Below are 23,724 nucleotides of genomic sequence, written 5' to 3'. Positions count from 1 at the left end.
GGGGGCAGCGGGAAGCGCGGCTGGGCTCCGAGCAGCGAGTCCTGGCCGCAGTGGGCCCCGCCGCCGCCCAACGTCCTGCCAAGCCCAGCACACACACACCTTTCATCACCAACAACCCCTTGGTGCCACCGCACTACGCATCGGAACACAAAAACGCGACCGATACATCGATAATAAGAATAATAACGATATCAGTATTTATGATAGTGTTCAGCAACATAAGTCTTTGTGCTAAAGCAGTTCAGTAAACAAAAAACGAGGCTTCCTCCTCCCACACAAAAAGAAGTCAGGTTCAAAGCAGAAACGCTGTCCACCTGTCTAATCTAAAAACGAATTCCGAGAACAGTTCAAGCTCCGAGAGAAATAGCGAGCACAAAATAGAGACACGAACGAAGGGTTCATATTATAAGCAAGCACAAAATAATTCGATATTGCGCTAAGAGACGGAGGTGCTTTTCAGCCTCCTTCCGGCAGAGGTTAGTTTCTGACGGAGTGATCAAACTTAGTGCAGGCCGCGCTAAGAATATAGCGTGTCAGAGTAAAGATGATACGACTCAGCCGGTCTATGAATTGCCTTTAATGGCCACTAATGTCGAGCTAGATAAAAGGACAACTGAAGCCGTGGAGGCACACTTCTGGCAGCATGGTGACAGAGGCAATCGAGTAAGGCTGCAGGGCAGCGAGTTCGTGTTTATTTTATCCTTCCCACGACTTCAGTTTCTCCTCTAGATCTAGCGGAAAAATTGACGACACTTGACCTCCACACCAATTCACTTTCCCCGCTAAATTTAGCTGGAAAAATGACGTCACGTGATTGTGTGTCACGTGACTTACACATAAAATCAGTTTCCCTGCTAGATTTAGCGGGCAAATCCACGTCACGTGATTTCAACACTAATTCATTTTCCCCGCTAAATTTGGCGGGGAAAATGATGTCACGACTTCATGTCACGTGACCTCTACACAACTTCAGTTTCCCCTCTAAATTTAGCGGAGTGGAGGCACAGCCCGAGAAGCCCATACAAAAATGTCCTATGGTCGGCTATAGAAAATTCTTTGTATGGTCGGCTTTAGCTATTTGGCCCAATTAGCTAAAGAATTTTCTATGGCTGTCTTTAGCATTTCTTATGGTCGCCTTTATGGGCTCTTTAGCTTTGTCTATGGCCCTGTCGCTGTCCAGCCATAGCGCTCTTTAGCCTTTCTAATGGTTGGCTAAAGACTCCTCTATGGCTTATCCTATGGCACTCTTTAGCCAGCAAACTCTAAAAAAATTTACTTCAAGTTCCCCAAACTTGTGAACGCTACATGGTAGATATACATACATCTCTGAACACACAGAGTACACACAACACAAGCAGAACACTACGCCACAGAACAGCAACAACGCAGCAACACCGGACTGCCATTTATACATTTAGTACGAACGTATGCTATGTTCGCACTAGCTGTATATATAGCAGTCTAATTTTTGAATCCGACTTTCCCGGTGACCCATCATTTGTCTCAAAAACACGGAGAGGCGGAGCAAATATTACTCGTACTTAATACATTATTTGAATTGTCTCTTGGAATAGCCCCGATCTCTTAATTCGACACCCTGAAAAAAAGCAAATGTAGATCATTAGGCTAATTAACTAAAATTTATTGATTATCTTTTTAATAAGTTTGATGAATCACGTTGACAATGCAGTGATGACATGCAGTACACTGGTGCTGAAGATTGCAATCAAGCTATTGCTTGGTTGCAGTGTTCGGCGCCATTGTAATTTATTTTCACTTTTGGGGGGTAATAAATAATTTTAATTGTGGCACAAATATTTTAATCGCTTCTTCAAACAAACGATATTACTAATTTTCACGACTCGTTGCAACAGCAGAGAACATATCTTGGGTCATGGTTTGTCACCTCCATTACAAAAATTTAGTATTGATTTAATTTTCTAACGTGGAGTGTTTTTACTAAAAAGTAAGCGCCGGTAGTGATTTTCTATAGGCGTGGAAAGAAAATGTATTGGTTCTTGGCCTTTAGACTCGGGGCCATAAATTTTTCTATAGACGAGTAAAGACAAATAATTGGTTTCCAGTATTTAAACTCGGGGCCAAAGGATTTTTTATAGGCGGGTAAAAAACATTTCTTGGTTCGCCGTCTTTAGAAATGGGGCCATATAATATTCTATAGGCGTCTAAAGCAATTTTATTGGTTCCCAGTCTTTAGACTCTGGGCCATAAAATTTTCTATAGAGGGTTAAAGACACTTTATTGGTTCCCAGTCTTTAGACTTGTGTCCATAGAATTATCTATAAGCGGGTAAAGAAAATGTATTGGTTCCCAGTCTTTAGACACAGGGCCATAGATTTTTCTATAGCTGGCTGTAGCTGTCTTTATGGATTTCTATGGCCGACCATAGAGGGCCATAAGGGGTGATAAACAGCCATATAAATTTCCATAGACAACCATAGACCATTTTTGTATGGGAGAAAGGCCTAGAGGTTACAAGCACTAAACCAAGAATGTTTCACGTAGCAACCCAATTGCAGGGGCGATCCATATGTTTTCACTGTTATACGAGAAGCCCTCAGCTCCGCAGAGACGAGTGAACCAACCAGTTGAGGTGACTGAAAAATCTCAGAGCCGGTTCAAGTACAACCCCCCCCCCTAGTGACGCCAGGGGCTCGCAAGACCCGAAGCGGGAGAGCGTTCTAAGAAGGGAACAAAGCGAAGCTGGCCGGGATGAGGAGGCCGCCCAGCAGGCTCTGTCCCTTATGTGTCTCCCTCTTCTTTCGAAATGTTTCCAAGCACCAACAGTAGAGGAGGGAGAGAGGCTCACGCGTCTGCGAAGGCCGAGAAGAGCTGGTGCTGGTGCATGCCTCGCAGCGGCAGGGAGGCGGCCGCGGCGGCCGCGAACGACGACAGGGCGTCCCGGAAGAAGGGGTGGTCCGCCGGCGAGGCGCCCATCCTGGAGGCGCCCAGGGGCAGCGGAGGCCCCAGCAGCGGCGGCAGGGCTCGGGGGCCCAGCAGGGGGCCCTCGTGGGGCGCCGACAGCGGGCCGTCGCGCCTCGACGGGTCCGCCCGGGAGGTCTCGAGGCGGCCGTCCAGGCCGGAGGACGTCGGGCCCGTCGTCGACGACGCAGCCTGGGTCTCGGACTGCGCCGACGCCCGGGAGCCCTCGTCGTCGTCGTCGTCGTCGGTCAGCGTCGCGCTGCGGGGCGCCACAGAGAAGCTGTCTCTCGGGGGCTTTTCCCTCTCAAACGTCATCGATAGCGGCCCTGCCTCAGCAGCGTCGCCAGCAACGCGCCTTGCAGCGTCTCACCACAACGCTAGCAAGCGGCAAGATGTCCGGCGCTTTCTGTCGTCCAGCTTTGGGGCGGGAATCCACTAAGGATGACGTCGTGCGCTTGCCTCGTGGGCGGCCAGTAGTGTCGACGTCCCGACGCGAACCCTTCCGAATCTTTGCCGGACATGCAAACTGCGGACGTCCTTCCAGCCAACGGGGTCGCGCCCAAATGGCCACCGCTTGGAATCAGAAATTCGCGTACGAGCAATGGGCGCGTGAAACGTCACGCTCGGTGTTCCCGGGCGCACGGCGTTTTCTAGCCGAACGGACCTCCTCATTGGCTGCGTGCGCTTCGTAGATCCCAGTGATTGGCCTGCCAAGTAGAGGGCGGGCTTTTTTTTTTTTTTCTTTTAGAGCCCGTGAAATAAAAGCAGTTTGGATTCATCGATCAATTTCTTTTAAAACACATTGCCACGGGCAACGAATTCTGGTTCTCGTTGCAGCTGCGCTCCTGGAGCAGGTCACTGCCGTCGACGGCCGCCAAGTGGTAAGCAACAAAGCCCCCGCCCCCCCCCCCCCCCCCCCTTTTCTCCGGTTAAAAAAACAAAAAAAAAAACGCCTTTAGCTTGCATTGAGGCAAGGAAACGGCGCCTCGCTTCCAGTGAGGGCAGCGAGAGTCCTGGCCGCTGCAGACGGCGGAGCCCGTCGGCGTACCTCGAGAGGGTCCCCTGCTTGCCGCCTTCTCCCGAGGACGCCCTCGGACTCCTGGAGGACCCGTCGGCACCGGCATCTCCCCCGCCGTCGGCCGAGGACGTGGCTCCGGCAGCGCCGTCGCTGGAGCGGTCCTTCTCTTCGCGTTCTTTCCGCAGTCGCTCCGCCTTGCGCCACTTGGCCCGCCGGTTTTGGAACCACACCTGGGGCGACAACGACGCCAGCTCTTCACAGGGACCGAGAGCCGGCGCCTGGCCTACGGCCGCGCTCCCGAGGCTCCCCGAACCCCGGACCAGGGGGGCTATGTTGCGCTTTTTGCACTCCCAGGAGACTTGGAAGAGGGAAGTGACGTCAACAACGCAGCAAATGCAGATTGGATGTTGATTTTGTTTTTTTCTGTCAACATCCAATCTGCATTTGCTCTAGTCGTTGACGTCACTTCCGTCTTCCAAGTCTCCTGGGAGTGCAAAAAGCGCAACATAGCCCCCCTGGTTTCCGAGGGTCAACAATGGGCCTGCCCCACTTCCTTCAAAGAGAAGCCCAAGAGGTCCTTGAACTCGAACAAATAGAAAAAGTTGGAACGTAATCACCTTAAAAACTATCTGTCTTAAGTTTTTTTGTTTTTCTTTCCATCTTATTTGGAGGAGGGTCTTAACAGCCTATTTGAATCTCGACGTAGACCCGCCAAAAATAAGAAAGCGCTAGAGCGGGGGAAAAAAAAAAAAAAGACTAGCAAAAGTGACGTCATTTGCGGGGGCAGTTGAGCCGTGCTCGCCTCGAAGCTGGCTCAGGAATGACGTCACGACGCTCTGGACAGATAACCGGCGGCAGCGAGGATGCCACGCGGCAATCTCTGCGCGTGCTTTTCAAAATAAACGCGGTTTACATTTATTTCTGCCCAAGATAAGTGCGATAACTGATTTCACGGGACCAAAAACTACGGGGATAATCTCGTAACTCAGATTTCTTGAAAGGTGCTTCCCTTTCGTCAGGGTGCAGCCGATTCACCGCCCATCAAGGTGCACCTTAAACATCAGCTAACGGCGTTCGTAACGGGGGAAGACGAGCAGCTAACGGCGTTCGTAGCCGGGGGAAGACGAAATGACCTCTTCGGCCCAAAGCTCGCAATAGAAAAAAAAAAAAAAATATCTTGTCGCTGTTTTTGTTTTCCCGTGCGATTGCGTTTGTTTTTTTTTTTTTGTTTCTTTTTATCCTTTTTTGTAGAAATGCAGGAAGTTCGTTGGAGCTCTGCGAAATGAAACGCTGTACTGCTCGAATGACATGGCGAAATCAGCTACGATTCTTGGGTTCACACCTGTCGTGCGAAAAATGAGCGGCGAAGAAACGTTAGTGGCGCGCTTTAGCCGCGGGAATCACTGGCGCTCCGATAGAAACCCGAAGCCTAGGAACGCGACCAAATTAAATGTTTCTTTTAAGCCGCATAATTCTGCGCGTGCCTTCTATTTTATTAAAGTACGCTGGTTCCGTGGATTTGCGCAATTCCCAGCAATTATTGAACTAAAACTAAGCCTTTAAATGTGCTTACTAAAAGGTTACTTAGGTGAAAATATTTATTACCTTAATTACCGAGAAGCGTTCATGAATTGTTTGAACAGGCCCTTCGTTAGAAATCTACGAGAGATGCACTCGTTTTCTGTGCGACACGCAGTTTTCGCAGGACGGCGTTCAGTGAAATACTCTGCATATCTTCAGACTGTGAGAACAAGTGCCCGATCCGCCTAATATTTCGGGTCCTTTTTCTGGACAAATGTCGGTTGGCCCTCAAAAAAGAGCGAAACAATCGAGGCTAACCACCCGGCCTCCGCCTGGGAAACGGATGGCCAAGTATGCGACCGAGTCGCAGCGAAGGAAGTCAACGTCGCGAATTAAATGGGAAACTGCTTGGCGACGGCAACGCCCGTCCACTCGCTTACTGAGGATTAAAAAAACAAAAAAAAAAAAAAAAAACCTTCGGTCAAAATTCTTAGCTTTAGCCGGGGTTGCGCACATGAAAGAGTCCGACATCCATAGTAGTCGAAGCCAAGAGCTGGGCGTGTGCACGTTTCACCTCACAAAGCACCCTCGAGAAACGAAGGAAATTTTGGGCCGACAGAAAAAAAAAAAGAAAAACTTTCAAAACCTGAAGGAAAAACAAAACGTGCGTGGGGATAGCATTTATAAATGTAAAAAAAGGGAATATCGAACGATTAATTCTGCAATGTGATGTTGTTTCGCAAAAGTGTGTCTAACTTTCTGATAAACACGATTATTTTTGTGCGGCGCCTGCCGTCTAACACCGCATCTATAGATTATAGTTGCGCGAACAACGAGACAACCAGCGAGTCCAACCAAATCTGCTTTCCCCAAATCTAAAAAGAGTATGGAAGCCCATCGCATAATCATCCGATTGAGCGCCTCAGCGATTCGCACTATACCTGAGATAAGTAGAAAACGCCGGAAAAAAGAAACACCGGAAACCCGCCACTAGGCCATTAATGCGTCTCTCTCTCTACGAATTTCCTCACATTTGTGGGTAAAAAGCTATCGGGGGCTTCCTCGGCCGTACGACGCCTGGTAGTAACTCGACGCGTCAGGTAAGGAACAAAGAGGCTCCCGGTCGACTCCGACGCGCTCTTTGTGCGGTTTTCGTCGCGGGGGCTCCGGCGGGGCTCAGCCCGCGTGTGATTTACAGCGGCGTCGGGCGCGGGCTAAGTGAGACAAACGACGGGGCTTTCCCCGCCTCCGGGCGCCGCGCTGGGCGCCCGCCATTGAGCGGCCGACTCAATTAGCCGCACCGACGCCGCGGCCCAGTCTATTACCCGGAGAGGGAGAGCGACGGGCCCCGGAGAGTTCCGGCGAAGCCGCCCTGTAACAACCGGGACGTCCTCCTCCCGATCACCTGGCTTGGACGGGCGCTAGACGTTGTTCGGCGCTTCTTCGCTGAAGCCCGAGCTGTTCACTGGGCGCGGCAACTCCGAGAGGTTCCGGCGGCTGACCTTCGACCTGTTTACTGGTCTCGAGATTCGAGTGGCTCGTGCGCTTAGGACGCCAACCGCGCCTTCCCTCCAGCGTCGCGCATGTTTCCTTTGCCCTGGTCGTCGGAGGACGCGGCCCACAAAAAACGACGGGCAAACGAGAGCTACGTACCGACCGTAGCATTCGGGGGCCAAGAGGAAGATTCCGCGCATAAAAGTGAACCCTGTTTCACGGGCCGTACAAATGGACTGCGCTTCGCGGGAGGATGAGCGTGCCACGTTCCTCATTCTTGTTACTGGAAAGAGACGGTAAACTTTCGGAACGTTTTCCTGGCTCCGGATGTTGGGGGCGCCAAGTGAACGACTCGCGAGCGACGTCCAGTCTAGCCCGAAGAATGCGAGCAGAATCCGCCGGGGCACGGCTAATGTCCTTTTTTCGCATTGAACGGCTTCGAATGCTTCGCTCAGATAACTGCATGGAGTTACAAAACTTGGACTTCGCGTGCCAACCATCAGCTTTACCTTCTGGCGGTAGCTCGGCTTTCCGCTCTGTGTAGTCCGCTCGTGCGATGCGAGGTACGACGCGGTTCGCTTTTCTCGCTCGCTTTCTGCACACCGCGGGGATTTCTTCTTCGATACGCCGCAACAGGCCTGACTACCTTCGAAGACGCCTCATATGAAAGCGTGTTGTAACGGCATATCCTTTATTACATCTTAAAACGCGAAATTTGTCGGGGGCAGTAAATAGTGCCCGTCATTGAGAGTTTGCGAAGGAGCTCTGGGGGACCGGGCTCTGTTGTCGAGCTTTACTTTCGTCGAAAAAGATGCGGTAAGCTCCCGCCAGAGTTGAGCGAGTCGTTGAGAGCGCTCAGAACGAATCCCGCTTCTCGACTTTCTAGAAAGGACTCTTTCGATCGCGCCCAATGCACGTTCCTCGAGCGTTGTGGGACCTGATCGGCAGTTGCGGACCCAGCTACGGCGGCCAGTGAATAGCGCCGATAAGCTCTCGTATCCTCCTCAATGCAGCATTTACTTATTAGAATTGAAAACTAAGAATATCTGATTCTCTATATTCCGTTTCATTAAAACCGTGCAGTACAGCCAAAGATTAAGGGGAGAGATCGTATCCGCACCTGTTAAAGAGGAGGAAAAGGAGGAACAAAAGAGAAAGGTAGGGAGCCTATCTCTCCTCCTTTCCCTCCCCTTGAAAAGGCTGGGACACGCTCTTTCCCCTGTGGGTTTGACTGTACTGCGCGGTTTTAGCGAGGCGGAGTGGAAGTTACATATTTACAATTGCATCTTGACTAGAAATTACTGACAAAAAAAAATCAAATCAAATGCCACGCTAGAACTTTCTCTATTCTTTCTTTTCTCGATTGACCGGGAGATGGGCAGAGACTAAAGGCGTGATGCCTGACGAGGTCTCTGTCCCCTTTACAGTTCTAACGCAGCAGTGCGGGGTACATAGATTTTTAAACACGAAAAATGGAGAAAAGAAGCTATAAATTCCTATACAACTCAGAAACAAAAAATAGATCACTAGCACTGGCCTTGGATAGAACGAATATACGAATACAATGTAGTAGATTTTAAGCAGTTTCGCGATACTATACTTCGTTCACACTTAAGCTGAGACTACAGCCAAAGCTACAAGCCCGAGCAACCCGCGCTGCTGGCTTTGAGACGGCCTTTGCGCGAGCGCTGGTTCCGCAGAAGAGCGTTTCGAAGCTGCGACCTCGTGCTCTCGCGATTGTAGCATTGGCTGCAATACGGGCATTTCGAGACGCTGATGAAGTGAGAGTCGCTTCCCTGCAGAGAACCGACTTTACTGCAGAAAGGTTTTGAGCGTAGCAAAATGGTGACTTACTTGCACTCTGGCTTCGGTCAGGTTGATCTTCATGGCCAGGTCTTCGCGCGTGAACACGTCCGGGTAGTGCGTCTGAGCGAAGGCTTTCTCGAGCTCCTCCAGCTGCGAGACGGACGCGCGTCAGGGCAAACTCCCACGTCGACTGAGGTCGGGCTTGCTCGGCACTGCCTACGAAGAAAGCATCTCCGGCCGCCGCCTAAGGCGCACTACAGATGTCTTTGAGTGCTCCGAAATGCAGTCGCGTTAACAAATTACTGGCTTTAATTTGATCAGCTGAACCAATGGGAAGGCCGATACCGTGCTCCAAGGAAGTCTCGGACATAGAAAGGGTGGGCGCCCTTTGCAGCCACCGGGATAGCGTGAGCACTTGTGTCGCGACAGCGCTCGGAGGCAGCCATTGGCTAAACCATCTGGAGGAAGGTCGATTGGCGGTGTTCCGAGCACAGGGCCATCAGCATGGTCGAACCAGGGGCGAACTTAAAGGAGCTGTGCAACAATTTCGGGGCTTTGCTTAAATAATTGTGGAAGTTGATGCCTGACACTTCTGCAGTGAACTACAGAAAACAGATTTTGCCTGGATACCCTAGTTTTTATTTAAGAAAATGAAAAAGATTCCGGTTTTTGCCGCCTCTCAACTCGTGCATCGTCTTCCGGGTCACGTGCACAGTGACGTCACTTGAATAGGCGCGGCGTTCCGGAAAAGTTCTCTCTTTAGAGCCATCAGCGAGCAGCGAGAACTCATCCGCTCGCGACCGCGTGACCACCCGTCCTTGCCCGTCCGGCGCTGTCCCCCTCCCCCTCCGGCTTCTGGCGGCTGTTCGCGGTTTTGTGGACCTAGGATAGATGGCGCCACTAAAACTCCGTATAATAAAAGTTTTGTCGATGATACCAGGGTTTTGACGCATTTATATATATGTTGGAACGACAAGATTTATAAAAAAGTTACCTTTTATCGAGCAGGTATTCGCACAACTTGCTATCTTTCTTACAACTACCCAAGTGACGTCACGCCGCTTGTCTCTCATGGCCGCCGCTCGTGGCTGCAGGTCGGGAAATATTCCAAGATTTGCCTCGCTATTACGCCGCAGAATTGCAACCTTTCGAAGAAAGGAGGTGTGTTTTCTGCCATTTGTGACACAGTGAACAATATCAAAAGCAGAAAATGCCAATTCTTTCAACGTTAAAATCGTTGCACAGCTCCTTTAAGAAAAGGGGGTAAGGGAGCGATCCCACCCCCGTCCCCCATTTCCTCTTAAGCGTTCTAAGGCGAAGTTATTTTTATATAAAAAAAATGAAAGTCGCTTACAACCCCCTGTAATGCCGAATTAGAGCGCAGCTCTTGAGGAGGAGGAGGGAAGGGTACTGAGGGGTGGGTATATCCCTCCTCCTCACTTCCTCATCCTGCCTGCTACTCCTCTCTCCGAGCGGCGTCGGCGTCGCCGTCGGCGTAACCGTGAGCTCACGTGACCCTCGTGACGTCACGTGACCTCACGGGGTCACGTGACTTCACGGGGTTCGCGTGATCTCACGGGGGTCACGTGACCTTATGGGAGTCACGTGACCCCACGGGGGTCACGTGCTCTCACGTGGGTCACGTGACCTCACGTGACCCCGTGAGGTCACGGGAACTCACGTGACCCGTGAGGTCACGTGACCTCACGGGTCGCGTGACTTCACGGGGGTCACGTGACGTCACCGGGGTCAGGTGACCTCACGGGGGTTACGCGACCTCACGGAGGTCACGTGACCGTATGACGTCACTGATGACGTCATCGTGATGATGGCGATGGTGATGACGTCATGTGACCTGTTGACGTCACTAATGACGTCATCACGTGATCATTAGTGACGTCATTAGGGACGTCACCTGATGACGCCACTGGTGACGTCATCAGTGACGTCACGCGTCCCGTAATGCACCGCGCGGTTACGCCGACGCCGACGGCGACGGCGACGCTGTTCAAGCCGGAAACGGTCGCCTAAGAGCTGCGTTCTAAAAACGACATACACCAGCTTTGATTTTTAGGAAGAAATTTTTTCTTTTTGGCGAAATGGCCCTTTTTAGGTCACAAACATAGATGCGGGCAACCCTTCGCGCGTGACGTGACATCCTCGGTTTGTCCCTGAGCCTGCCCGATCCACCCGTCCCCATGCCGAACGGACACAAAAGCCGCAGAAGGAGGGCGCCGAGCGTGCAGAACCGATGCAGAGCAACACGCACCTGCTGGACGGTGAAGGTCGTCCGGTTCCTTCGCTGCTTCCTCCGCACGAAAGCTTCTTCGTGCAGTTCCGACTGGTATCCATAGCTCCCATCTGCAAAACCACAACGACCAGCCAATTCAGCCAAGGGGGAACATCGCTAAAGCCACCCAAAGTTACGCTGTTCCACGTGTGTTTCCCGGCTTTTGCAACCGCACGATCTAAAGGTCAGTTCACACACTTGCGTGAGCAGACCGACCGTGTGCGAGGGTTACTATGGCTGCGTCGGCACCAACAAAACCGGTTTTTACCCCGTTTTGTAGGAGCCGACGCGGCTGTTGCCATGGCAACCCGTTAAAGGATTAACGTCGCAATCCGTTGCACGTCGCAGTCGGTCGGACTTAAGGCAAATGTGTGAATCGCCCTTCTCAACTGCGTTTACCTGACCCAGCGCGATCGAGTTAGCGTGTCGGCAGGTTCAAGGCTCCTCGGCGCATTTGCGTCGACCGCGTTGCGCTGTCCTGCAGCCCAGCCCTGTTGGCTCGTCCTACGTGTCGCCAGAGCAACAGCTCGAACGCAGCTCTGTGAACGAGCCTTAAATCGAGCGCATCCCTTGGCCTTGCACGGAAAGAGATTGCTCTTTCGAGAAAATTGAGTGGACGCGGCGTGCTGCATCCGTCCTTCGATTTTATGTCGTGCGTTGGAACACACGCTATCCCTTCCGATTGTACGGCATTTTGCTGGATTTTTCACTCGCGCATCGCGCCGATCGTGTTTCATAAACTACCTTAGATTTTGCTGAGAGGCGTAAGGCCGTACTCTCTTCGGGCGGCGGTGAAAAGCTCACCGGAGAAAAGCTCTTCTGCCCTTGAGCGGATGCTAAGGAAAGCTGACTGATTTTTTGTTTATTTTTTCTAAACTTACCGAATTGTGCGTCACATGTGGAAATTTAACGCAATTAGAATTCGTCGCTTTGTTAAAACAAATTAGGTTGTGTATGTTTATACAGCCTAGAACTTGGTCTGCCTCAACGGGCGACGAGTCTCCCAGCTGCAGATGAGAAATTTAGCCAGTGCAGTACAACCGTTGGCCTGGGGTCTTTAACGTGCACCACGCTGTAGTGGTACACAACCGCACGCTGGTACGATGCTCATCCAAATCGAAACGGGCAGGGGCGGGTGCTCCGAGCTGGCGTGCGCGAGCCAACTCGTCTACCGATCTCTTTTTTTTAAATTATTATTACATGAAAGTCAAGTTCAAAAATTCAGGTTACGTGGTTACAAGGTGAAATGATGATTATGTACACAGTAATGGATATGAGGTGAAAAGTTCAGAGGAATGTCCACATAAGCCGCACTTATTATTTCACTCCCAGCATATCTTAAAGGGGCGATGCAACAATATTTGTACTTTGCGCAAATACCGCTTAAAACAGATCCCTGATGTTAATGACCTATGAAACACCCGTTCGTATTTCACCGCAAGCAATAGAAGTTCCGGAAAAAAATTAAAGAAAAACGAGCACGGTTCACCCCCTTAACTCGCAGCCAGAACAAGCGGCCACTTGTTTTGGAGTCGATTATATGCCGCCAGTGTTGATAACAGCCACGCGCCGGGGTTGGCAAAGCACAGGACACGCGCTGAGTTCCCGACATTGTTATGGCTCGGCTATTGTCGTCGTTGCAGCGATTGGACACGGACCACTACCCGAATGCTTCTCGAGCTAGCAATTATCACGAGCCCAAATCGAGTGCCTTCGCAGTGCTCGGGTCCAATCTATGAACAGCATTCAAATATCGTAATATGGGGTGTACTGCGATCCCCACGTTACGTCATCAAATTTAGCAAAGGAGAGATTGAATGAAAATGATCGATTTTGTCCTTGAAATTACTCCGCAACAAAGAACTTTATTGGACAGTGGCGTTGCGTGTGAGTATCTTTGAGTCCCAGGTGTGCCAGTAAGCTCGTGTAAAGTGAAAAACATTCCAATTGAATACCGTTGCACCGCTCCTTTAAGCACAAACAAACACAACCGGCGAGACATTTGCTGGCGCCGCCCTATTGTTCCCTCTCGTGACGTCATTGTCTTGCGAACAACAAGTTCGATAGAGTTTGTAATTAGCATGGTGGAAGCTTGGAATCATTGCGCTCTCAATGCGACACTGCCAACACCATCGAAATTCAAGTTCTTACATTACTCTTATTTCCGTCTGTGGGAAATCCTATGCTGACGTCATAGTCAGCATTCTACCAATCGTGGAAGGCCGATCACAGCGACGCTTTCGATGGCGCCCGTCGCCAATAATCTCGATCATTTTAGATATTAAAAATCTGGAAGTTTTACAGGCACGCATCAAAAAGGTAACACCATTCAGGTACTGGTGGGTGAGCTTCGTAAACACTTCTTACTTTCGAAATTTCTTCTAGAAAAATGAATTTTGTGGTGCGTGGTGTGTCGGCGTTTCTGTCAATCATCCGGCATCTCCAGAGGCTGCGGAGGCCTCTCAGCATAAATAAATCACAGGGAATGCTTGTATCGCTAGGTATGGGCAAAAGCGAATATTATGATCGGCAAAGTCTATGTCATTTTAAGAGTTTGTTGGAGGACATCGCAGAAGAAAACGGCATCTGTATACTCGATGAAGCGGTGTTCCTTTGTTTCCGGTCGGTAGCAAAATTGACAGACAATTGACGGTACAAAAAAGAAAACGTTCTTGAAGCCACGATCTTACTGGAAGTGTTGATGTGTGTAACTTAAAGAAAAGTGTTTTAGCATTTGGAGATATGCACATTCGCTTTACGCGTTTTAGAACATCTTGTCTTTCACAGTATACCTACAGATGCTTTAAACACGCGCCAGATTGAGCCGCCATAGCCGACCTCCTCCTGTTTTACCGAAATGCCGAGCCACTGAAGCGGACGTTTATGAGGCTCCACAGAGGCCTGTACTGGGGAGAAGGGCACAGTAGCACCTAAAATGGCGATAACTTGTCCTACTGTGGAAATGATGAAGTGAAGCGAACGGAATTAGAGGAAACAAAAACTGAAGGTCGGTTATGGTAGCGCCCACGCACAGCTGCCTGAAAGCGTCTATACCGTGTCCTATATAGTGGAATAGGAAAGAAACTTTCAATCAAGACCTGTGATAGTCGTTTTCTTGGTACCTCAAATAGATATTCTAATGAGAAGCGGACTTTTAGAAACATAAAGGTATCGACTACTTCTTTCCAAAAGCCCCAGAGTTTGCCTTGGGTAGAATTCCTTGTTGATACGACCGAAAAGGGAAAGAATGTGCTAACTTTCTTTGAACGATGGTAAGCAGAAAAGGATGAGATAAATTCCTAAAAGCAAAAACAAAAATAGTCGCGAGACGAGTTGGCGAACGAACAAATGTGCAAGACCTAAGCTGCCAGCTTCCAACGGAAGGAATAAGTTATCGCGTTTCATTCGTTCCCAAGATGAACTCCAAATAAAGGTCGCAAAGGTTCTGTGGAAGGCTTGTACCTTTAAACGACCACAATGTAATACTTGTAAGGCATACATTAGTTTTGATATTAAAAAGATGTTGTACACTGCTGCTTTTGCGAAGATGGAAAGGTCTCGTGCCCTCCATGCTAATGCGTTTTGCTTAATCTCAGTTACAACGGAATTCCAATATAGATAATTGTATCTTGTTTGATCCAGAGGAACGCCAAGATATTTGAAGGGACAGCGATTCCTCGATAGCCCAGCGAATTGTCCTGGCGTGGTTGCCCACGCGCCTATCCACAAACCATGAGATTTTTCAGTGTTCAACATTGCTCCCGTTAGGTCGCAATAGTTCTCTGTTATATGAAGGCCTTTTGCCACACTCTTCTCATTCGAACAGAACAGCGCCACGTCATCAGCATAAGCCAGTAACTTTACCTCTATGAAGCAAAAAGTATAACCTCGGATATTTTCATTGGTAATAATGTTAAGGCAGAGACGTTCAGGGTATAAAGCAAAAAGAAGTGGTGATAGTGGGCAACCTTGCCTTGCTGAAGATTTGATAAGAATAGATTCAGAAAGGGAGTTGTTTACAATTAGCCTTGTGGTGTTGTTTTTGTAACAGGCTCAATACTTTCGAATAGTATGGTTCCTACTTTCGGATGCGGAAGTATTTTGAATAAGAAAGAATGGCTTACTCTATCGAATGCTTTGGACAAATCAAGTTGAACTATAGCCACTTGACCTTGCTCATCAAATACAGAGTTTATCAACGATCTTGGTACGTCTATGTTCGTTTGAATGTTCCGTTCTCGTATACCACAAGTTTCGTGTTCTCCGATCAGATTATGTATTACGATGTGTAAGCGTCCGTTTAAAACTTTTGCGAATATTTTATAGTTCGCATTACAAATTTCTATAGGTCGATAAGCTTCAACCTTTTTGAAAGTTATTATGTCTTCTGTCTGAGAAATTAGTACAGTATGACCATAATAAAACGTTGGCGGTAGTGTTTGGTGTTCGTGAGCGGCTTTTAGGACCTCAAGCAGTAATGGACTCAACAAATCAGAAAATGTCCAGTAAAATTCCGCACTTAGGCCACCAGGTCCAAGTGTCTTATTTGAAGCAAGTGCTTTTATGACATTTTGAATTTCCTGCAAGGTCAGAGGACCCTTGACTATTTATTTTTCCTCGTCTTTTAAGGAAGGAAAGGGGTTTACAAGTTGTTCTATACCTGAATTTTCTTCAGATAAAATGCCTTGTCCCAAAAGATTAGTGTAATAATCCACAAAGGCCTCTGAAATATTTGGCGTATTCACTCTCGTACTACCATTATGTTCGATTTCAACTCTTTCCTTCGTTAAAGCACACCTTCGCTCATCCTCCAGGGGTCTCCGCCCGGGTGTCTCTCCAAGTAGAAATTATTGTGAGGGAGATCGAATCTCTGCGCCTCGATATTTCTTGTTATTTTATCGGTAGAGTTGTGTTTTAGTCATGTTTATTTCTTCTGAGTATTCACCAGGATTGTTACTCTCAAGTTAGTAAAGTGTTGATAGGTTATTTAATAGATTCGTCAGTTCTCGCATTTTTCGAATGTGATAGTGCTCACGCGTTCGATTGCCCAAGTTTTAACTTCTTGTTTGAACATTTCCCATTTGCAAAATACGTGTAGGGAGGGTATCTGCTCTCTACATGTGAAAGAATTTCGTGGATACGATCGGCAAATATTTTGTCAGCTAGGAGGGTTGTGTTCAGATTCCATAGGCTCCATTCAGGACGCGATAAATGCCTTTTCTTTTCGCCAATGGTAATTGACACAAGACAGTGGTGTAATCTGAAATAACCTTGAGTTCTCCAGATACGTATATTCGATCCAGTCGTGCGTGAGACGAGCGTTGGAAATGTGTGTAATGCACTCTGCTTCCTTTGTGTTCTCCGATGTCCGCTAAGTTGTTTTCGGTAATGAAGGACTGAAGTAAAGCTGCACTAGAGTCAAATATGGCCGTAAATTGGGAACGATCTTAGATATTTAACACACAGTTCAAATCTCCCAGTAGAAGTAATTTTCTATCGGTTCTAATATACGGCTCTTTGAGTAAAAACAAGTCGTTACGTGCATTTACAGCGTTGGGAGCGTACACACACATTATGCGCCATTTGACAATGCCATAAGTAAGATCGCATACAATGAAGCGCCCTTCTCAATCGGTGGTGAGAGCATTAAAGCAGTCAGACCCGTTCTCCTTTTCAGTAACAAAAAACAACCGGCCGATGGGCCCGTTGCATGGGTGACACAGACATCGAAATCATTTAGAAAAGGTTTCAACGCGATTTCAGTTCCTTTCTCCCCGGACAATTTTGTTTCTAGTGCAGCCAATACATCTACTTGCTGTAGGGATATAAGATGAAGGAGCTGACACTGCTTTCGCTTAGATTAAAAACCTCTCACGTTTAAGGTAGCTACACAGAGCTATAGGACGCTGGACATTCGGTTATTTATGGTTGGGCGTTATCGCTCAGTGGCTTGTCTTCGGCAAGTTTAGGGCTTGTGCCATGTTCCAGCCGGTCTTCTGTCGAACAGTTTTGACCTACTGGGTGACCCAACGAGCGGCCAGGCTCTTTATATAGACCGCGAAATTCGGTTTCTTAACCTATCGCGCTACAACTTTGTGCAGCGTTGCCCGCAGATAGTGCTTTTTTTTTTAAGTTTGCAAAGAGTAGATTTATCTGAGGAAAAAGTGAAAAAAAGAAAAAGGCTTAGCTCCTATGGAAACGCAGCGTAGCCACCGGTCTTCAAACGATACGGCGCCGTTTCGCACGGGAGACGAGAGATGGCGCAAGCGGTCACGACTCCAACTGCTGCCAACAAACGAGCATACGGCGCCGAGAGCCGGCGTCTTTAGCAGACGATCTCTTCGACTCAAAAGCGGCGCCAGCCTTTCTGATATCAGTTGCCAATGCATTATTTTATCATCCTTACTAATAAAACATATTGATTGGACGCATAATCGATTAAAAAATGGTCTGCCGGGTTATTTTGACTTTTTTTCGTGGTACTTCTGTCGTCTGCTTTGCAGTTCCTTGTTGTTACCGCGCCTGTTCTTGGTTCTGCGACTGTCGCCGCTGCGGAATGCGCGCCGCTTTTGAGTCGAAACGATCGTCTGCTAAAGACGCCGGCTCTCGGCGCCCGGTATGCTCGTTCTTTGGCGGCAGTTGGCGTCGCGACCGTTTGCGCCATCTCTTGTCTCCAGTGCGAAACGGCGTCGTATTGTTTGAAGATATGGAAACGCGGCTTCGCTGCGTTTCCATAGAAGCTAAGCCTCTTTCTTTCTTTACTTTTTTCTCAGGTAAATTCGCTCTTCGCAAATTTTACAAAAAAAAAAAAAAAAAGCACCATTAGCGGGCAACGCTGCATGAAGTCGTAGCGCGATAGGTTAAGAAACCGAATTTTGCGGTCGATTTAAAGAGCCTGACCGCTCCACGGGTCACCCAGTAGTTATGGTGCCATCACTCAATGTCGCATTCGTAAGTGCCTCAATTGCAAGAAGAAGTCATCCGCATCGCCGATTCCTTGCGTTGGGTTACCTTTTTCCTCAACCTCGGTGGTTGCTGTGTTTTGTTGATCATCTGTAAAAGTCTGTCCGTATTCTGTCGTATGGGAAGTTGTCGGTGTTCTTTCTTGGATGGTAGGGGGCTGCAGGGTCGATCTGCACTCACATCAGGAGAGGGAAGGTTCTTTTTTGGGAGAGTGGGTTCGGTCGGGGGGTGGCTGAGGATGCTGAACCTGGAGGCTCAGTCATAATGAAGACGTCCCCACTCGGTTCAACAACCTCGCTTGCATGCATCAGGTGTTCTGTGGTTGAACCGCCTGCTGTTCTGATCCTAAACCTGTCGGCGTAGGTGGGGACGCAGGCAGCAAGGCTGTGTCCATACCTTTGGCACGTCGTACACCTTGGTGTCCGGCAGTGGCAGCAGATGTGGCCCACGCGGTTGCATCGCAGGCACAGAGGTGATCGGCCGGAGATCAGTAACAAGCTCTGGCACCCATAAATAGTCAGTAATTGAGGAATCTTGCCCACGCTTACGTCGTCTCGAAGTGTCAGTTGCACCTCCCTGTTGAGGGTATCTTTCATTCCTTCGCAATTCCACCTCTCTCGTACGATAGAGCGCACGGTACCGGAGGGTTCCAGCGCTTCAGCAGCTCTCCGGTTTCCCATGTATGGGGGTAGCCACAGAAGCCCAAGTTTCACTTCTTTCGACACCGGGTCTACGACAAGGCACTTGCGTCTTTTCACCTTTAGCTCTTCGCAGGCGACGAGCTTGCTTTTCGCGAGGGAAGTCGCACATACGGCCATCCAGACATGCGACATTTGGCATTGTCCCATGGCGGTGACGTTCTTTAGGTCAATTATGCCACTGCGAACATCTCGAAAATGCGGAGCTCGTTAGGGTCGAGCAGCGAGATCTCCATGCAGGAATACTGGATTAAGAACGAGGTTACCAGTAGGTAGACGTGGCATCAGCGCTCGGTAGTCATCCATCGGGGAAACGATACCAGCAGCAGCAGTAGACGTAGTACCTCGGCCCGATTTGTTTTCTTGGGCGGAGAACATGAAAACGCAGCCGTTCGAAACGGCGTCTCCCTCGGCCACCAATCCCCTCAAAAATTGGCCAATGACCCGGCACACTGTGAGTTGTGACGTCGTCGGTTACCTTGCACCTGAATGTCCCAGCGCTGTAGAACTGCAGCGCGACTGGCAGGCCGTTCTCCTACCCGTCCGGCGACAGGGATTTCAGGAGGCTGGCCAGCGTCGTTTGCGTAAATTAGTAGCGCGCTAGAAGTTCGCGGGCTTTAAACACATCCGTCGCGTTCAGCCGGTTCCTGAAACAACGCCGTGACATTGGGAGGCTCTCATCTTCGCTGTGGTGCAGAATCTTTACTGTGGTGCAGGAAAATCCACGTACTCGGTGAACGATATGTCGGCTGCCATGGCACGCAAAAACGGACTCGAGACTCGAGAAAATTCTCGAGATAGCTACGAAGCTACCTTGAGAATTTGGAGGAAATTGTTGAGTAATTCTTCGATCGGGGGGAAGTCGAGTTGGAACTATGAAGAGCCAGAGCGTCCTCAAGTGGAGTTTGAGTGGAGTTTCGAGACTAGTGCGTTTATGAATTGGGCCCTATGGCAGCACGTGGACGTGACGCACGCCTTTGAACCTGATTTTGGGGCTTTGGCGGCTTCCCCGCGACTGAGTGTCCGGGTGCTCTGCGGGAAAGCACGGGCATCGATCTGGCCTCCGGCGCGACCTGGGCTTCTTTCGCTTCCCGAAGCCGACCGAGCGGCGGCGGGAGAGCGCGGCTCCCCGCATCTCTGCGAGCGCGCGGTGGCGGCGCCCAGATTAACTTAATGCTTTCGCTCCTGTTTATCGCGTTATGCTAATAAAACAGGCCCCGAAAGAGCCATATTTTATTTACACGCGCGTGTCTCTCCCTCCGTTCTTTTTTTTGAGGCATCCGTGAGCGGGAAAATCAATTTGGGCGCTCCGAGAGGGCTCCCTTCGGCGCCGGCTACGAAAGAAACAACACGAGCGTCGAAAGTCGAGGAGCCGTGCCGGACGCCTTCATTTCATTGGCTGGCGGCGGAAATTCCCCGCCTTCATGAGCTCGCTCCTTCCATCTTGTTGTCGGCGAAGCGTCCGTTTGTATATCTCAGTCTGAAAGCGGAAAGTTTTCAATTCAATAGCCGCATTAGCGGAAGCTTTCTTCTGCCTTTCCGCCTGTTTTTTCTCGTCTCGGGACTGCGGCTATGAGAGGACGGGAGCAAACGGGTCGGAGCCGGCAAACGCGCCACCTAATGGAATGAGCGACTGCATAAAAGATGCGCCCCGCGAGTATCGCTGCGCTGCGGCTGCACGCCTGTACGGACTCGGCCTGCCGATGCAGTTTGCCAAATGCTTGGGGAAGGCCTCGCTCGATCCGCTCGGCAAAGTGCTCTTCGACTACGGTGGACCGCCACTCCACGTGCGCACGGCGTGCACTGGTGGCCCTCGCATCTCGAATTCACTTTTGGGGAGCGTCGAGGCACGCTTATCAAACTTTGAATAATTCTTTTTCTTCGGCGAAGAGCGAGGTGTACGAGCCGGTGAGGAAATTCGGTTAAGTCTGAGAGGTTTGAATTTGCCACTTGAGGCGAATTCTTTGGCGCCTCGGAGTAAATAATAAAGTCGCCGGCTTTTTCTCGAGACGGAAAAAATTCTAATCGAACGTAGCGTTTTAGAATGTTACACATTACCCGGGTCGCTCGCCTTTATTTCGGGAAGATCGTACTTACAGGTTATCGCGGTTGTCATAAAAATTACCCGATTTATTGCTTTAGATAACACATTGCCAGAATCAGTTATTATTGTTTATGCGATGTTTTCATTTCTATGTTGCGGTAATTGGAATGGCGTAAGATATTAGGGTTTAGTTGTTGCAGTTGTGACAAGTGCAATTGTTCGTTAGAAATTAAGGTTTCGTGTTTTATTCGAACGATTTCCAGACTTTTTTTTAATCAAACCGACATGTGGAGAATAGCCGGGTCTTTCTCGAGTGGTTGTCTCCCTCCTCGCGACGACACGGAGCGAACGCACAGACGGGGGCAAGGAGCGTTGCGTGGGCGACGTGAGCCGGTCTGCCAGGGGGCCCCTCCTTAGCCAGTCTTCAGACGATACCAAATGGCCCGAATGCCCATCAATAAAGTGCGCGAGGAAGCCGCTGTCAAAATGAGGAAACGTTGGACATTGCTCCAGAATCTACGGGTCTCAAAAGAGGTGTCCGTAACAGCCAGCTCGAAAACGCCGGCTCACGCCATGCAAACATTTGGCGGGCTCCGACGAACGCGGCTTCAGGGCGAAGGAGAGCCCGGCGGTCCAACCAAAGCATCGCGACGCTCAAAGCGAGCGGACCTTTCGCAGCCTTCTCGTGGAAAGTTTTTATTGCGTAACAATGAAACGAGCCGCCGACTCGCTTCACCGTGTCATCTGAGAGGGTGGCCTGATAAGACGGACAAAATGAACCGAGAGATGGGGTGTATGAGAGAAGGCTCGCCGTCTTCACCTAGGTAAAGTCAAACGCATGTTTCGGGCAGTGGTTGTGTCCATTCTGCCGAACTCCTAGGCCGGGAAATGCGGTCCCGTTTGTTGAGTGATGCGAGGGCACTCTGGGAGCAGAGCGGGCTCAAATTACCCGAGGAAGCACGCTGGACTGTGGAGTTTCCGGAGGCCCATCTCGCGTAACCACACGGGAGGTACGTAAAGAATTCCTTCGCGGCTGCCTCCTCGCGAGACGTGTCCGGGTATCCAGGGCGTTGTTATTTGTGCCCCGGCGGAATGCTGTTCTTAGCGATCGGAGCTCTCGAACTGTCCCGTTGCGGCGGGATACATTCCCGCAGCGCCTTTGAGGAGTCGGTGAAGACGCGCCTGCCGCGCTGGTGCGAAGGAGTCGGTCCGCCTTGAGCTGCTCCGCACTTTTTCAACTTGGGGTGCGCGAGGTTGAATGATACGTGACGGGGCTTTCCCCGTCGTCCGCCCGGGCTGAGTCTATCGGGTGAATCCGCCTCCAGGGAGGCTGTAATATGCCGCACGCTTTCGATTGACGGGGCTGTAAGGCTGAGAAGGTCCACCCACGGAGGAGAGATGTTACTGGGGAGATATTCCGCAGTAACAGTCGGCCGGGACACAGTTTTCTTTCCCAAAGAATTCCCTCAATAACTACTGGGCGCGCACGAGGGACATTTGGCCCCCGATAACGAGTGTGCCGATGAGGCGCGAGACTCACGTGTCTTCTGCTCCGGTTTTTCCATTTACAAATTCGAGCCCGGTTCGCCTGACCCAAATCTGTCGGTTCGCCGGACTCAAAAACACCGACCATGTTGAGGTCGGCATTTTTCGATAAACTCGCGCGCTCGCAGCTAGCTGAAAATAAAAAAAAAAATTAAAAACTCACTCACCCTCACGCCCGCACTCACCTTGAACTCCTCACCCTGAAACGCAAACTCACAATGTCTAAATGAGAGCTAAAAATAAAGGAAATAAGCTGTTTCTCTCTACCTGCGCAGGTCTAATCCAACTTACAGTAAACAATGAGGGCCGTAATTGGCCAAACGTTTCTCACACTCAAAGAACTTACGAGCTCACTCACGTAGCGTGAGTCGCGGCGCTGGTGCTTGTGTTGCGCGACGCCGAGTTGCTCTTCTTTTCCAAGTCCGCCACGGTCGCTCCCGTCTTCCGCCGCTCCAGCGCCGCAGCCCGCACGGCACCGGGGCAAGAAATGCCTTTTTCCTTTTTGTTTGTTTCGCTTCGACTCCTTCGTCGCGCCGGCCGAGCGCTTGAGGAAGGCGCGCTCTCTTGGAATACAAGCACGTCATCGCGAGTCAAGTAAACTATTCTTTACGGTTTGCACTGTTTGTATCAAGCATCTGTTTCAAGCTCGCGCTGCAGAACCCAGTGATCCTGGGTTCAATACCCAGCCCTGCCTGTTTCGATCTGGATGAGCATCGTAGCGGCGTGCGGTCGTGTATCACTACAGCGTAGAGCACGTTAAAGACCCCAGGCTGGTGGTTGTATCGCACTGGCTACATTGCTCGTCTACAGCTGGGAGACTCATCACCCGTTGAGGCAGACTAAGTTCTAGGCTCTATAAACATACCCCCCCCCCCCCCCCCATTTTGTTTTCAACCATCGCGACCACTTTGTGCAAGTATGCAGTGAGCGCCTGCATCATTGTTTGTTCCGGTGTGAGTTTTTATTATTCCAACACGCTCCACCGTGGGTCTGTATTTTGTTTCTGCGTAGAATATTGCGAACTTCTCCTTAATGGTCAGACGGTTTGCTCGGCTATCCGTTGTCCAGTAGAACTGTTTCGGAACGGCCTGTCTTTATATTTCTCGTCGTTCACGCAAATTACTTCACCTAAAATAACTGTCTCGTAGATATTTTCTTTTTTTTTTTCTGGAAGAAGGAATTATTAAAAAATTTTGTGCGTACCAGATTATTGTATAGTACTGTTTATCGCGTCTCTCGTTTTCTGTTGCACGGCACATACCAAATAAAACTAAAACGCTCTAATCTATCGACTCTGTGCCTAGGAGGATGTTCCACTTTATGGATCCTTACATAGAATCGTGGTCGGTGTACGATGCCTTCGGTATTCTTGTTGCTCAGGCAATGTGTGTTTCTGTTCAAACTT

General features: G+C 49.8%; 1 protein-coding gene across 1 annotated transcript in view; it reads right to left on the bottom strand.

Moving 5' to 3' along the window:
• Positions 1-2,823: 2,823 nt before the first annotated feature.
• Positions 2,824-23,724, bottom strand: part of LOC8037736 (paired mesoderm homeobox protein 2A) — a 28,754-nt gene continuing 7,853 nt past the window's right edge. Inside the window, exons 2-5 of the mRNA XM_029966282.3 lie at positions 11,049-11,140; positions 8,828-8,929; positions 3,989-4,188; positions 2,824-3,199 (exon numbers count right to left, since the gene is read on the bottom strand). Of these exons, the coding sequence (XP_029822142.3) occupies positions 2,824-3,199; positions 3,989-4,188; positions 8,828-8,929; positions 11,049-11,140 (770 nt within the window). The remainder of the gene's footprint in view (positions 3,200-3,988; positions 4,189-8,827; positions 8,930-11,048; positions 11,141-23,724) is intronic.

Source organism: Ixodes scapularis, unplaced genomic scaffold, assembly GCF_016920785.2.
Source record: "Ixodes scapularis isolate PalLabHiFi unplaced genomic scaffold, ASM1692078v2 PGA_scaffold3__209_contigs__length_174095766, whole genome shotgun sequence".
Classification (NCBI taxonomy): Eukaryota; Metazoa; Arthropoda; class Arachnida; order Ixodida; family Ixodidae; genus Ixodes; species Ixodes scapularis.
Note: the sequence above shows the minus strand (reverse complement) of the source record. Positions and strands in the feature narration are given on the sequence as shown.